This window comes from Falco punctatus (assembly GCF_963210335.1).
Source record: "Falco punctatus genome assembly, chromosome: 11".
Classification (NCBI taxonomy): domain Eukaryota; kingdom Metazoa; phylum Chordata; class Aves; order Falconiformes; family Falconidae; genus Falco; species Falco punctatus.
Window position 1 is genome coordinate 35,674,821 of NC_137591.1, and position 14,981 is coordinate 35,689,801.

The 14,981-nt window shown below is 41.8% G+C and overlaps 1 protein-coding gene across 6 annotated transcripts in view; it reads left to right on the forward strand.

The window, feature by feature from the left end:
- Positions 1 to 3,351: 3,351 nt before the first annotated feature.
- The window catches only part of WDR47 (WD repeat domain 47), a 28,025-nt gene continuing 16,395 nt past the window's right edge, over positions 3,352 to 14,981 (forward strand). For 2 of the 6 annotated variants that reach the window (XM_080406789.1, XM_080406791.1), the window contains exons 1-5: positions 3,352 to 4,064; positions 9,916 to 10,082; positions 11,679 to 11,762; positions 12,306 to 12,390; positions 13,919 to 14,721. In XM_080406789.1, the coding sequence (XP_080262915.1) occupies positions 9,925 to 10,082; positions 11,679 to 11,762; positions 12,306 to 12,390; positions 13,919 to 14,721 (1,130 nt within the window). In that variant the 5' untranslated portion in view covers positions 3,352 to 4,064; positions 9,916 to 9,924. Of the gene's footprint in view, positions 4,065 to 5,155; positions 5,271 to 9,915; positions 10,083 to 11,678; positions 11,763 to 12,305; positions 12,391 to 13,918; positions 14,722 to 14,981 lie in introns of those variants that run through there. The other 4 variants (XM_080406790.1, XM_080406792.1, XM_080406794.1 and 1 more) reach the window with 3 other exon arrangements.

Genomic DNA, 14,981 nt, shown 5'->3' on the forward strand with positions numbered 1-14,981 from the left:
TCATTTTCTCTATTCTTTGGCAAGTAACACTGTAGTTGAGAAACTTCAGATCACGCCCTGGTTAATTTGACAGAAGATGTCTGATGTTGTACAGAATTTGCACTGCTGCAAGATCCAGTGCAGAGATCTGGTATTACCAACTGCAGAATAATCATCTCAGTTACACTCAGAACGTAAACTTTTGGATCAGTCACCACACAAAGGTGATGTAAAAAATAGCTTTGTTTCATAAACCCAGCTGTACTAATTAGGTGTAGATGTCAGATGTCTTTTTTTCCAACAGCTTCATAACTAAAGACACAGCTTTAGTAATGGCTAACCCTTTAACTATTTGTATCTTTTCAAATAGCAAATCGGCATTTCTTTACTGCCTTGTTACTAAGTTAATGAGCTTAATAAGCAGTCTGAAGAATTGTGGCTGTAAAGATCTATCCTGACAGCTGTGGCCCTTTACATCTGCTTTTACATTTTCTAATTAATAAAAAACATTAAAAAGAACCAGAAAAAAAATATCCAAACAAAACCAGAAATAATCTTAATCCAGGTCTAGATGGCAGGTAAAAAGTCAGTATTTTTAACATGCTCAGCAGCTTTGTTCATTTATGAGCAATTTGCTTTTAAAAGCAAGCTATTCCATTTAGGAAAAAAGATGTGAAGTGTGCTTGTGCATGCAGATAAATGCATAGTTACTTTCAGGCTTACTTGCTTACACACAGATATAAAAGAAATACACTTTATTTAGACAATCACAGCAGAGTTACATTTGGTAGTGAGGTTCCTTCAGCTTATTTCCTTCTAGCAAGAAAGAAAAGCAGCATCCTTGTCTGTTTTATTCCCCAAATTACTGGTCTTCCTAAGAGGCAGGGAAGCAGTGTACAACATACGCATTTAAGAGCTCGGTACAATCTCTTTGGGAGATGGAGTTCTTAACGCCAGGCTTTTTATCAAATTTCTGCATTCAAGGATAATGCTGATGGAGGCTAGACAGATCAGACAGATGGAGGCCTCTGATCAGAAAAGCTAGTAACAACTAGGACTTCAAGTAAGGATGGAAAACAGTGAGAGTTAAGCATTCCACTGAAAAATGCTACTAAAAACTTTCTTCAGACTCTTCAACATTATGAACAACTGGATGTATAAAATACTTACGCATGCGTAATTCATTACCCACTGACAAATTTGTTCAGCCAGATACTGAAAGAATTTTTTTCACTTCAGATGCGTTTCAGTTTTCGGTTAATGGTATGTGAATTTTATGGAGACGTACAAAGTAATATCTTTAGCCATTTTTATGTCACTGTTCATCTGTTAATGGAGTTTTGCAGAAAGACTAAAAGCTAATATGAAGCTTTCCATCAAGACAGCTCTGTCTTATCCTTTCTACATCATCAATGATCTAAATGTCTGCAGTACAAGACCTGGCAAGGCCCCACAAGCCTCAATTATTTTAATTACCTGAAGCCGGATTATACTTTGGCTCAGTATTTTTCTTGTTTAAGCTACCTGAAACTGGAGCTATGATGCCGACCTAAAAAATCCCCCTACAGATTGTGCAAGAATTTTGCTGAACTGGCAACCAGACATTCTGGAAATCCTTTCTTGAAATGAGTAAAAACTGTTTCCAGAAGTAAAATTTTAAACAGAGGAGAGGTTTTTTGCAACTTTTTACAAGATCATGCACACATAACGTCAAATGTAAAGTTGAATGGCTCTATTATGACTGAAAATCAGGACTGGCCCATTTTTATGATAGCAACACAAAGATGCTCTGCGCAAGCTGCTGGACTCCAGTGGCAGAGCTTGTGCAAAGTTAGCACTGGGGAATAATTCTAAGAATGTGTGTAGCCCTGCTGATGTTGGCTGTGGCCAGCTGCAACACCTGTAAAATAGTCACACAGTTACTATTTTTTCTGAAGCATTCCAAGAATAGACTGTAGTGCCCTGTCTTGTCACTAGGCAATGCTTAACTCCTCCTTTACTAATCCTGATTTTCAAGCTTTCTAAAACCCACACCCAACAGCTTGGCTAGTTGTGGGAGTTAACTTCTTTGCAATAATGACTAGGGAGTTCAAAGCAAGATGAGGCCATCCCAAAAACATCTTTCTATGCCTGAGTAAAAAGGTAAGGAACAACCAGAGAACAGGGTCTCCCACTTGCCCTTTTCCAATAGGATGCTACTGTGTATCCTCACAAACATTGAAGAGCACTGCGACTGCCCCCCAAAGCAGGTGCATCAAGTAATGCTATGTATTCTTTCATACCTCTTCCTGAGGATGGATACTCAGTTCTTGAAATCTTTTTCCCAACTACAGGAATTTTCTACTTCCTTGTGAAAGGCCCGTCATTCTGAGCAGGAAACAGAGTATTTAAATTCAGAATTTACTCTTCCTTTCGGGTCTATAACTGGGGAGAAGCTTTACCCTTCTTTCAACCCAAAACTCTCACCCTCCAGAGAGACAGTCACAGATTTGATCTTAAGACTTCCACTGAAAACAAAGCTATTGCACAAAAGAGGTAAACCACAGTAACGCCACTGTGAAACGAAGATTACATTTAAAAGCATGTGTGTTTACCTAGTGTTTTGTAGATTAAAGAGTTTAAAATGGACTTTTCTTAACTAAGTGTATTTGTTTAGGCAATTAAAGTCATCTTGTTTTTCCAGGTTCCCTCTGATTTCTATCACGATTGTACTGTATGTATTGGGAAATGGTTACATTTCTATAATTACATTTTCTATTAATCAGTGCCTCCAAAGGCAACTGAGCATCAAGCGATAGCTTTAGAAATAAATGGAAGGATTTGGTGTTTTACTAGCAAATCAAGCTTCCTGGGACGCAGTGCCAGGACCTGAGTGTCGCAGAAGGAACCATCAAGTTCCACACTCCTTGCTCATCCCTGGCAGAGCCCTCCCGTGCAACCCAGTGGCAGTCCTTGCTGGGCAGCTGTTGGGACATTTCTCTGTATTTCTTTGCGGAAAGGAGAGCAGGGGGTGGCAACAGCGTGATTCCGCTCTGCCCTTCAGCTGACCCGCAGCAGAACAGTCTGCGAGCGGACTCGGACTGACTGTGGTTCTTCACATTGCTAACCATCAGCGCGGATAAATCCCTGGCAGCCTTCCCTGAATCTCTGATACGTGTCATACCTGCGTAATAAAAAAAAAATATTAAAAAATTAAAATCGGATCTCTGGTACACCCTTTGTCAGAAAACTGTCACCGTCTCCATGCTGACAAGGCCTGCCCGTGCGCTGCGCAGCGCCCGCGGGGGTTTGCCAGTGCTGCAGCAGCGCTGTAACGGGGCTGCTGCACCTCGAGGCGGGCCCTGCGATCAGCCACACCGCGGGGGCGCCGCGGGGTGACAAACACCGGCACAAGTCACGTTATACCGAAACGCATCGTCCCGCCGCGGACGCGCAGCGCAGGCCTGAGCCCTGCGAAGCACGCGCTGGGTTCCGCCCGTCCCGGCGGCGGCACCGGCCACGGGGAGCCCCGGGCCGGCGACAGCGGGCAGCGCACCCCGGGCGGGGCGGGGAAGGGCCGGGGCCGCACAGCCCCGCCTGGCTGGACACCAAGTCGCCTACGAGTAGTCCTCGCGGCACCGACCCTCCCCGTCAGAGCCGTTCCTCGACCGCCGGGGAGGCGCCCGCCGCTCCCCCGGGACAGGCCCGGAGCCTTCGCGGAGTCTCGGCTTGCCGGGGCTGGCGGCTGCAACCCCGGCACCCCCAGCCCGGCGCTAACAAAGCAGGCCCCGCCCCAGCGCGGCGGCGGTCGCCACCATCTGTCCCTCCCGCCCCCGCGGCGCGGGCGGTGCCCAGCCGGGCCGGCCCCCGCCCGCCCCCTCTCGCTTTCCACTCAGGCAGCGGCGCGGGCACCCCGACCGGGGCGGCGCGGGGCGGGTGAGTCCTGGGGCGCCGCGCGCCGGGTAGTCGGTGCCGAGGGCTGGGGGCAGCCGCAGCTCCTGTGCGCAGTCGAGCGGGAGCGAGACACCGGCACCGGGCCTGCCCCGCCGCCATCTTCCCCTCAGCCCCTACTGCCGACGGCGCGACCGGGCCGCTGGGCCCCTCAGGTGAGCGCCTGGCGGGCGGGACGGAGGGCGGGGGACCGCGCCGCGGAGGGGCCGGGGCCGACGGACCGGCGGCGCGGCAGGGGCCGCTATCGCAGCGCCGTGAGGTGGGCGCTGCCTGGCGGCCCCGGGGCTACCTCGGCGAGGGGCCGCCCGCGTCCCGGCCCAGGCTGCGGGCACGGCCGCGCCTCCGAGGGGAGCATCGTCCCGGCTGCCGCTGCGGCGGCGACGCCTGACCGGCGCCGTCCCTTTGTTGTGGCGGGCGGGCGGTGGGGGCCGCGGCGGGGGCCGAGGCGGGCGCGGGCTGTGCCCGGTTGCGGGGGCCGGGCGGGGCTCGGCGCGGTGTGGGCCGCGGTGCGGCGCCCAGCCCTGTCGCCAGCCGGGGGGGGGGATTTCGTCTGGAACTGCGCGAGAAGAGGAAAAGAAAAAAAAATCGGGAGCAAGTGCAGTTGTGGTTTTTTTTGCAGTGGGAACGCGTTCGTCCCTAGTCCGTGTGACTTGCTTATATTCTTTATTTTTCTGCATTCCTCTTTCACTTTAACGTGGAAGTATTGTATAATTTAATGTCCCCTCTTGGCACTGACGATACAGAACGCGCCGGGTGAAGTGCGAGCGAGCGTTCCTGCGGGGGTGATGGATGCGAAGAGCCCTGCTCGTCGCGCTAGAGCGCGGGGCGGTGAGCATTACCGCGGTGGCTCTAAAGCAACAGCTGACCTAAGCAGGGTTTAAAAAAAAAAAAAAAAAAAAAAAAAAAAAAAAAAAAAAAAAAAAAGGATTACTGGAGGACAAGCTAGTGAAAAATCTGTGAGGAGGAGAAGGCTAGTACACAAGAGGATGCTTATTTGTTACGTATTGGAGTAGAGAAAGGTTTCAGTCGTAAAGTTCAGCTGTACAAAGTTTGGTGAAGGTTTTCTGTTAAGAACCTAATACGTTCGACATTGTTTGAAATAATGAATCGCACAGTCTCTTAGGGTAAGGTGGGTGTCAGTGAGTTGCAGTGACTGTTGGGGGAATCAATTGTAACAAAAAAATTTGGCCTATAGACTTTTTAAAATTTTTATTTGTTTTTGTAAATTCTTTTGATTTAGAATAACTGGAAGATGATTGAGGGCATGTCAGAAATGGAACCACTGGGTACTGACTGGGCCCAGGGTCCCCTGTGGGGCCTTTGTAGGCAGAACTCCAGAGTGGCCTCTGGGTATGCCCAAGGTTCGTATGTAAGTGACTGTGGGATAAATTAAAAGGTGAAATAACTTAATGCAAAACAGCCAGCCTTTTAAATATGTATTAGCTGTTCACATTCAGTTTTTCTGTGACGTAGCTTACCAGGACGCTGATGTTATGGATATGCATTGCAGCATTCGTTGAAGTCAGTGAACCGAGACTTGTAATTAGGTTTCACTTCTCCCATTAAACGTACTGCCCCATGCTCAGTATGACACTTAACATTTGAACTGTAATATTTCTTTCTTGTATTTGAGTAGTTGGAGGTCTTACATTCCTTGCCCAGTTTTGTGAATGCTTATTGTATACTATCAGCGATCTGTTTCAGATTATAAATAACACAGTTCTAAAATAAAAATTATTCCTTCACTATTTACTTGTTTTCCAGGATATTAAACCTTATTTCAACTTTCTCTCACATGAATGTATATACATTTTAAATTTCTTCTGAGGGAGGTAACTTAGAGAAAGATAATTTAGGTGCTTTTTTAGACACCTCTAGTTTGTAAACATTTTCCTGATAGTATATTTATATGCATAGGTGTATACATTTATTTTTTTAAAAAGGATTGTTTTCTGTGCTTATAACAACATGAGAAGACTGTTGCTTTTGCCATGTTCTTAGAACATGAGATGACAGAACAAGAGTGAAACCTGTCTGGAGAACTTAGGAGTAGGTGGTCTGTGTTCTGAAGAGCTTGTTTAAAAGTCCATTGAAGCTATAGAAAAATACGTGCTGTGTTCGTGGCAAGAAGGTGTTTGGGTCTTTTCCTTTATGTAGATTTATTAGGAAGATAACAAATGGCAAGACTAAACTAGGGGAGGATAGGGGGAAGTGAATAGAAGAATGAAGGAAGGAGGACAGTCATGGAAAATGCTGTTTTGAAAAGACTGGGTAAGATAAGAAGGTTGTAGCAAAAAACTGATTGGTAAAAGGCACCTGAAACGTTAAGCTCTAATTCTTATTTACTTTCATTTCTACCTCAAGCTAATGCTGTGCTTCAGTCATTCTTGAGTGTTAGTGCTTGAGCTGATCAGATTGTAATGTTACATGCCATATGTGCTGGCAGAAAGCAATATAGTGGGATGGACCAAAGATGCAGCTTGAGCTCTAATCTTGAGTTTCCCTGCTGTTCTTTGCTTTTTAATTATTATTGTTTTTATTTATAAACATACCACTGAATGTCAGAAAAACTGGTATATTTCATAGGGGGTGATGTATAAGCCTATGTGTATTTATAATTTCATGGTAGTGTTACAGCATCGCTTGTTATTCTGACAGTATAATGCATATAAGGGAAGCCTGAGCTCATCAGCCTAAAAAGACATCAGTTACGTGAAAATCTTCTCTAGTAGGTTTACCATTGTTTTCTAGCTAATTGTATTGATCTGACAGCAAATGCACACTAAGTATTTTCAAAATATTGTTAATATATGGGCTTATCGGTGTGCTTTGACTCCAGTTCAGTATCCAAATTATGTTTGGATATTATATTTTCCTGAACAGGCCCCCTAAAGTGTTGTTAAAAGTCCCATATCAAAATGGAGGGTGCTGATCATCCTTTAGCCAAAGTTACGTGGGCAACATAAATAACATAAATGAAGTGTTAGAATTGGCAAAGGCTTCATGTTCAGGACAAACCTGTTCTTTTAAAACTACAGTGGAAAATGGAAGACAAGTTCTTGCAGTTGCTAGTTTTTACTTAATGTTGTTGCTAAGTTGTACTGATTATGCTCATTTTTTAAATCAAAAGAATATATAAATAATTAATTTTAAAACAATCTTGAAGCTTTGTAGGGTGGCTTCCTGTTTAGACTTGAGTCCGGCAGATACAATTGCAAAGAAAGCTGAACTGCGTGTTCCTTTCTTCAAAGGGAATCTTGGTCTGAATTTTTCTAGCAGTTTTCTGATGAGAAGTCTCAATATAGCTTTGTCTAAGTTTTACTTTGTCTTTTGGCAAGGAAGTTAATTTAACTTCTATAAAAATCACCAGTGCCATAAAATGTAACAAAAGAGAAATGCAGATGCATTAGGTTAGGTTGGGAATTAGGATGTTAATGCTAAACTGCTGGTTAAATGTGTGTTGGTTTCTTCCTTCACCCTATAGGGGTAGGGTTGATTTTTTTTTTTCTTTTTTTTTTTTTTTTCTCCTCCGGGACCAAAAATCCATATCCAGTTGCCAAAACGGGAAGTTGAAATAGTGCTAAAACGTAAGGAAAAAACCTCTTTCTACAAGTTCTGGCTTTGGATTTGTGTGTCTATCTGCTTTCTTTCCTGCAGCAAAACTTTCTGCAAGACAGATTTTAGTTTCTTCCTCTGACTTCACTGGCTGAGAGTGGGCAGGTGGTCTCTGGGTGTGTCTTCCATGAGACCCATCAAGAACTTGCTGATTGGAGTCTTCTGTGACTACAATGAGAATTAAACCCAGCCATTTTTTTTAAAAAAAAGCTAGGCCATTTCATCTGGCACAATTGGGTCTCTCTAGTTCCAAAATAAACTGTGCTGCTGTAATCGAATGCTTTCCTAGTCAAATGTTCTGACAAAAACTTGGAAAAAAGTTGGCATACAGCTGTGAGGAAGATGGAAAACTTGGGGATTTAGACAATGTAGTATAAAACCCCCTCTTATTAATGCCTAATGTTTTGTATCGCTTCAAGTTCATTAGCATTGGTCTATTATGATCAGTGAAAAGTTTCACTGGAGTGTTTGTGTCTTCCCCCCTTCTCCAGTAAATAATTAATTTCTTGTTAATACTTTGAGTGTCTTACTTGGATTGCTGTAACTTTTTATATCTGTTCTTTGATTTCTTATTAGTATTGTCTGTGCACCTTTCCTAATAAGAGATGGGTAACTAGCTTATGGGCTACAGTTCTCCAAGGCTGAGGTATCTGGAGGCTGCATCATCTCTCCAGCTTGTTGTGGGAGCTAAGTTACCTGCAGCTGGTTGTCTTCTGTAGTTGCTAGGTTTCTGCCTAAGTAAATGGTTGCATGAGGGAACTAAGAAGTATTTTTATTTTCGCTTTTGAATTAAAAGGGGTAGCAGCTGGGGTAACTATAACCTATTTTTGTGGACATCTTGCTCAGTATTGTCATCTCTATTTATTAACTTTACTGATCACTGCTATTCCACCGTCTATCCTTTTTCCTGGGGATATTGCCTCCTGCTGACGGTTCATTGCTGATAGTGGCTGCTTCCCTGCTTTTTGGTGCACTGTTATTATCAATTTAAGACGGGTTAAGACTTTGCTGCTACTGGCAGAAAGCAAAGCTCTGTCAGTTCCTTGTGTCAGCATTAGTGCCCTTGTGTCCAGAGTGAAAAAATGTTTAATTTGCACCTGGATCAGAGGAGTGATCTAGCTAACCATATAGCTCCATTGTGGCTGCCATGAAATGGCTGGGAATGTATGGCTGAGTGCAGAGGTGAGAAGAGGGACTGCTCCTTTCTGCAGTAACACGGGCTTAAGTTGAATTTTTCCAAATGTGAAGTAGCACTCTTGTAGCTGCTGGCTTTTTTTGAAGAGCTTCTGATGAGGTGATGCTACGTGGCTTGGCTGTGTTACAGGGTTTCTCCCCATATCCCCAGATAGTTTTCAGCAGATCAACTTGGGAGCTACAGCTGTAAAGCCTTTTTAAGGTTTAAAAAAAAAAAAAAAAAAAGTTGAACAGCCTGTACTTTAAATTGTACTTAAGGAGCCGTGCAAGAGTTAGTCAGGAGCAGGATTTATTTTAGGTTTCCTAAGAGAAGTACATGGAATACTCTCACATCCACGCAGGAATTGTGTTGCAAAGGAGCTTGGACGTTGTGTCCACGGGAGCTTGAAACAAGCTGACTGCTGGCAGCCGGGGCCCTGGCCTATCACTGCCCCAGCTGCATCTTCCCGCTTTTCCTGTCTGCTGGTTGGAAAGCTCTTTAGGTCATTGAGCCACTTCAATACATGAGTTGGTGGAAAAGCTAACACAGTGACAAAAGGTGAGAAGTGCTCAGGGAGAGTGAGGGACGCAGGTGAGTGAATGGGACTGGCAGTCAGTGGTCAAACTGGCTTAGGCCACCTTGGGTTTGCAGCTTTAGATTCTTCATAAAGCACGTAGATAGAAATAGGTGTCCTGGACGAGGAATCAAAACACCTAGCTTAATTGTCACACACACTACTTAAAAAATGGGGTAGGGGGGACACTGCATTTTTAGCATGCTGTGGTTTTTGTATGTGTTAGAAACATTTAAGTTTATATTTAAGATCTCTAGATAATGACATAGTAACTGGCTCATTTTTATGCTCTTTGAACTTCAGTGTTTGCATTTCAGAAGGGAAAATTTCACATTTTGCAAACGTGGTAAGCACAATATTTTCACACTGCAAGAGGATTGATTTCTTGATAGGTTTGTTTATCTGTGCCCCTGTATATGCATAGGACAGGAATAGAAAAGGTACAGATATATTGTTAGGTCTTAATTGTGGCTTCATAATCAATCTCTTAAAATCAATTTGCTAATCTTGTCTATTTAATTCTTGTAATGCTACAATATTCTGTCATATAAAGCTGTATTTTTATTTTTTTAGTAGCCAACATTCATCAACCAAGCAGAACATAAGATACTGATCATAGCTAAAATTCTCTCTTCCCTTTTAGGCTGCCATCATGACGGCTGAAGAAACAGTGAATGTTAAAGAAGCTGAAATAATTAAACTAATATTAGATTTTCTGAACTCGAGGAAACTTCATATCAGTATGCTGGCACTTGAGAAAGAAAGCGGGGTCATAAATGGCTTGTTTTCGGATGACATGCTTTTTCTAAGGTAGGACATCTTTCTCTGGTGCTTAAATACCATATATATAATAACACACAGTTGGGCAGCCCCGTGCCGCTAAGCAGGAGATCTCTGCCCTCATCTTATGCTGCCTTATGCTGCTTCTTCCTGATCCCAGTTCCGAGGTCCAGCCCTGCATCATGTTCCAGTTCTGAAGTTGACAACATCCTTCTGTTAGCCACTTCAAGTAACTGACTAGGCAGCATCAACACAGGTGGAGTTAGATTTTTGTGTTTGTTTGCTTGTTCATTCATTTTAGCTTGGTTATTTTTCTGGCATGCCAATGAATTAAAGTGGGAAGGAATCTTAACGAGTGCTGGTGTTCATGCAGGGTAAGTCAGGGAAAGCACATGAGCAGGAACAGGAGAGCAAGATCAGGAGAGCAAGATCTTGTTGGCATCAGAGATCTGTTACCTGCTTACTGTATCACGTGGAACTGAATGTGTAGTTTATTGACTTCTAAAATAAATATTTTGACAATATTCTAGGGCTAAGTTCTAGGATGAGTAGAGTGGTTTTCAAAGCTTTTCCCAAAAAATACTATCTGCGTTCCAAAATAATACATTTCTATTAAATTTAGTAATACGAAAGGGGTCTGTGCTATCATCAAGGCGTGAGAGCTGGTGTGATTTACCATTCAGGGTACTACCTACCATCAAAATCATTAGGAGTCTCTGTAGATGCATACTTTATTTTAGCATTGCTGTTTTCTATTCCATGCCAAAGGAACTTAATAACTTTGTAGAAGCATGAGAAAATAATGTATCCAGTTTTTCTTAAAACATAATAAAATATATTCTATCACTGAACAAGATTACTCACCTGGATTTGCTTTTGATTAGAATCGTGGATATTGGAATAAAATTAAATGAAAGAAGAATTAGAGAAATATTACAGTTATTAATCTTACTTGTTTGTTTCATGCTTAGCTTAGTTGGATTATACCTCTAATTAGAAATTCACCCCTTCCTTGTTGATCTGGACCTTTTATAGAGAACTCTGTGTGTGATACGAGGGTATGAAGAAACTGAACTGATCCACTTGTGCAGTTCAGCCCACTGGCCTTGGAGGTGGAGCTCTTCTGTCGGCATAGTTCTTGCCAAGCTGTCCCTCTTCTTAATATGGGAACTGTATGTTTTCCCACCCACCCCTTATTAAATAGGCCCGGCAGTATCTATACAATTAAAATTAACTCATTTTTAAGTTCACTTTCATTGCTCAGGATGTGTTCATTGAATCAATGTATTTATTTATTCATACTCTTCAAGTAAGGGTCTTGGGGTTTTTTTCTTAACAATAATTACAGGTAAAGCAGGAGACACAGGACCATTTTTGTCCTTTTTGATGTGCCTTTGAAAGTAATATTTGTGATTCCAGTATACAGTTATTTCTACAAAACACTGAGAAGAGACCTGGATTTTGCTCTTACTACTAGTCACATCAGATAGTCATCTTGGCATCTGTGCAAAGCATTAATTTTTTGAAGCAGGCTGACCACCTGTTGTATATTTAAATGAGACACTTAGAAAGAAGGAGGATTTTCTTGTCGAGTAAAACTAAAGGAGTGGCTCTTTCTTTTACTAGGCAATTGATTCTTGATGGTCAGTGGGATGAGGTTCTTCAATTTATTCAGCCCCTTGAATGTATGGAAAAATTCGACAAGAAAAGGTAAAATGGAATGTATGTCAGAGTTCAATTTTTTGAGTTGTGGAAAGCATGCAAATTTCTAAGTATTGCAGTAGTTCTAAGTTTTTTCACCTTAGTTTTTTGTTTTTCTAACCTCTATACATTTCCTAAAGTGTGTGCATGTCTGTCTGTCTCTCTCTTAAACTATGAAAAATATGTGCACACAATCTATAATGAGTTTTGATTTGCCATACACTTTAGGAATAAGGTGCATGTTGTACTATCTTTTTATAGTAGGCTGCTCTGTCATATTTCTGTTCATGAGTAAGATTGCTATACTACTTTTTCTTATTAGCCTTCTAATATCTTTAATGTAATATTTTTGAAAGCAATAATTGAAAGAGGACTTTCCTGTTAAAAAAATAACTTTGTGGTTACCAATTCGTTAAAATTTGAGATCAGAGTTCCTTGTCATTGTAATTTCTATGCCTAACTCAACCATTTACTGTAAAATACCCTGCTTGTCTCTAAAAGAACGTTTAGCTACCGGAGCAAGATGTATAGTATTTCATTTCTCACCTGCAGGTTTCGTTACATTATAATGAAGCAGAAGTTCTTGGAAGCCTTATGTGTAAACAACGCAATGTCAGCAGAAGACGAGCCTCAGCATGTAAGAATTGTCTCTGGTTTGGGAATCTCTGGGTTTGTTGTCAGGGAGCCTCTGAAAATATTCTGATTTAAAGGCAGAGCAGAAGCTCCCAGCACTGACACAAGTTTTAGCTGTTACCAAATGGTTTTACGAACAATGGAAAAAATAATTGGTATCTTTTGGAAATTAATGTGGCTCCCAGGTCTCAAACAGAATTAGATATACAAGGGCTGCTGGAACCCATGCAGAGTAGATCAGTTGACCACATGCCATGTTTGTGGTTCTGATCCTGAGATTTACTTCAGGCCATTACACTGAAGCACAGGGCTCTCTTTCTCAAAAGTATTCTAAAGCAAGCCTTGGTATCACAGAAATTTATTGTCATAATCAGGACCAGGTGAAAGATTCCAATTTGAATTAATCTTAAACTTAATCAGTTAAATGTGCAAACAGCAGGAGTTGTGAACTTAAGTTTTCAATATTGGAAGGGACATAAACTGGCAAAGGTGTGCAGATTGTGAAATTAGTTATTGACATAAATGAATAACTAGAATACAGGTATATCAAATTTCTAACACAATGTTATGAAATTAAAAATGAAGAATGCTAGTAGGTTTATGGCTATTTAATTTTCCAAACTGAAAGGATTTTAATTCTTTATTCCATTACACATGCATTGTAACTTCAGGGTCTTCTCTTGACAGTGTAGAGAAAGCTAAAAGTAAGTCTGCCTTTATATAGTTTGAAAGGGAAGGTGTACTATTCCTCTAATCACTCAATCTGTATACTGTTATTAGGTAGCAGTAGAGAAAAAATCAGGTTCATGTCCTTTATTTTTTGTTTTTAATGGTACCAAATGTCTTGGCATGTTGTGAATGAAAGGCTGTATTGAGCAGATGCTAGTTAACATGGGTAAAGGGGTGTGTGTATTAAGTCTTTAATTCAAAATTCCAAGTTACGTTGTTTAACATGGTTTGTGGGCTTTGAGCTATCAACAAGCTTTGTACTAAAGCCCTCCATTCATGGAGGACTTCTGAGAATGTTCTGAACATTTTTAGCATTTTTGACTAAGGAACAGAAAATCTCAATATAAAAGGCAACTCAAAGTTGCTAATCTCTGGAAACTAGAGAAATCTACAACCCTTTTGTAATTTTTGCCAATAGCTTTTCACAGAATTAAAAAAGGGGGGAAATAAGTCAATTGGCTTTGAGAATGAAAACAACCTTCTGTGCTACAATAGAATTGCAGCCTTTTAGCTACAAAATTAAAATTTTAAGCCTATCAAACCTGCAGTGACATGAAGAAGTTCCATAAATCTGTGGGAAATGGGACTTGGTGGGGGATTTTAGGAAATCGAAACATCCAGGAACTTGGCTTTGTTGTAACTACATTTGCATCAGCAATTTCAGACTCTATTGTATGCAGTTTAATCAAAATATGAACAGTAATAGTAATAAAGGAAAGATAGCAGAGCTGCTGCCTGTTCTTCAACTAACTTTTATTGTAGAAATGTATGTACTACAAACTGTTCTATTAATATTTCTGTAGCTGGAATTTACAATGCGAGAGGCTGTACAGTGCCTGCATGCGTTGGAAGAATATTGTCCCTCTAAGGAAGACTATAGTAAACTCTGTTTGCTGCTGACGCTGCCTCGCTTGACCAACCACGCAGAATTCAAGGACTGGAATCCCAGCACTGCACGGGTTCACTGCTTTGAAGAAGCCTGTGTCATGGTGGCAGAGTTTATTCCTGCTGATAGAAAACTGAGTGAGGCTGGCTTTAAAGCAAGTAACAATCGTTTATTTCAGCTTGTAATGAAGGGATTGCTTTATGAATGTTGTGTGGAATTCTGTCAGAGTAAAGCAACGGGAGAAGAAATCACAGAAAGTGAAGTATTGCTGGGCATTGATCTCTTGTGTGGTAATGGATGTGATGACTTGGACCTTAGCTTGTTATCGTGGCTGCAGAATCTGCCAGCTACTGTCTTTTCTTGCGCTTTTGAACAGAAGATGCTCAATATTCATGTTGATAAACTCCTCAAGCCTACAAAAGCTGCATATGCTGATCTTCTGACACCCCTTATCAGCAAACTTTCTCCTTATCCATCATCCCCAATGAGACGGCCTCAGTCAGCAGATGCTTACATGACTCGTTCCTTAAACCCTGCATTAGATGGGCTATCATGTGGATTAACAAATCACGATAAACGAGTCACAGACCTTGGGACCAAAACTTCTCCGATGTCACACTCCTTTGCCAATTTCCATTACCCAGGAGTACAGAATCTCAGCCGAAGTCTCATGCTTGAGAATACTGAGTGTCACAGCATTTTTGAAGAATCACCTGAGCGGTAAGTGTGACTGTAGCTTTATTTTTACTTTGGCTTATGTTGCACTTTGTATTACTGGGTTTTCACCTGTATTGTAACTTTGGACATAATTGTAACATAATTTGATTGTTTAAATTTTGTTGTATTTAAAACTGTATTCAAGGAGTTTTCTTCCTTATGCTTTTATAGTCAAAGTAGATTTTCATATTTGGTCTTGAGCCTGGTGGATTCAATTTGGACTTTCTTGAAGTTGAAACCCTAGTGCAGAGTACAAATATGCT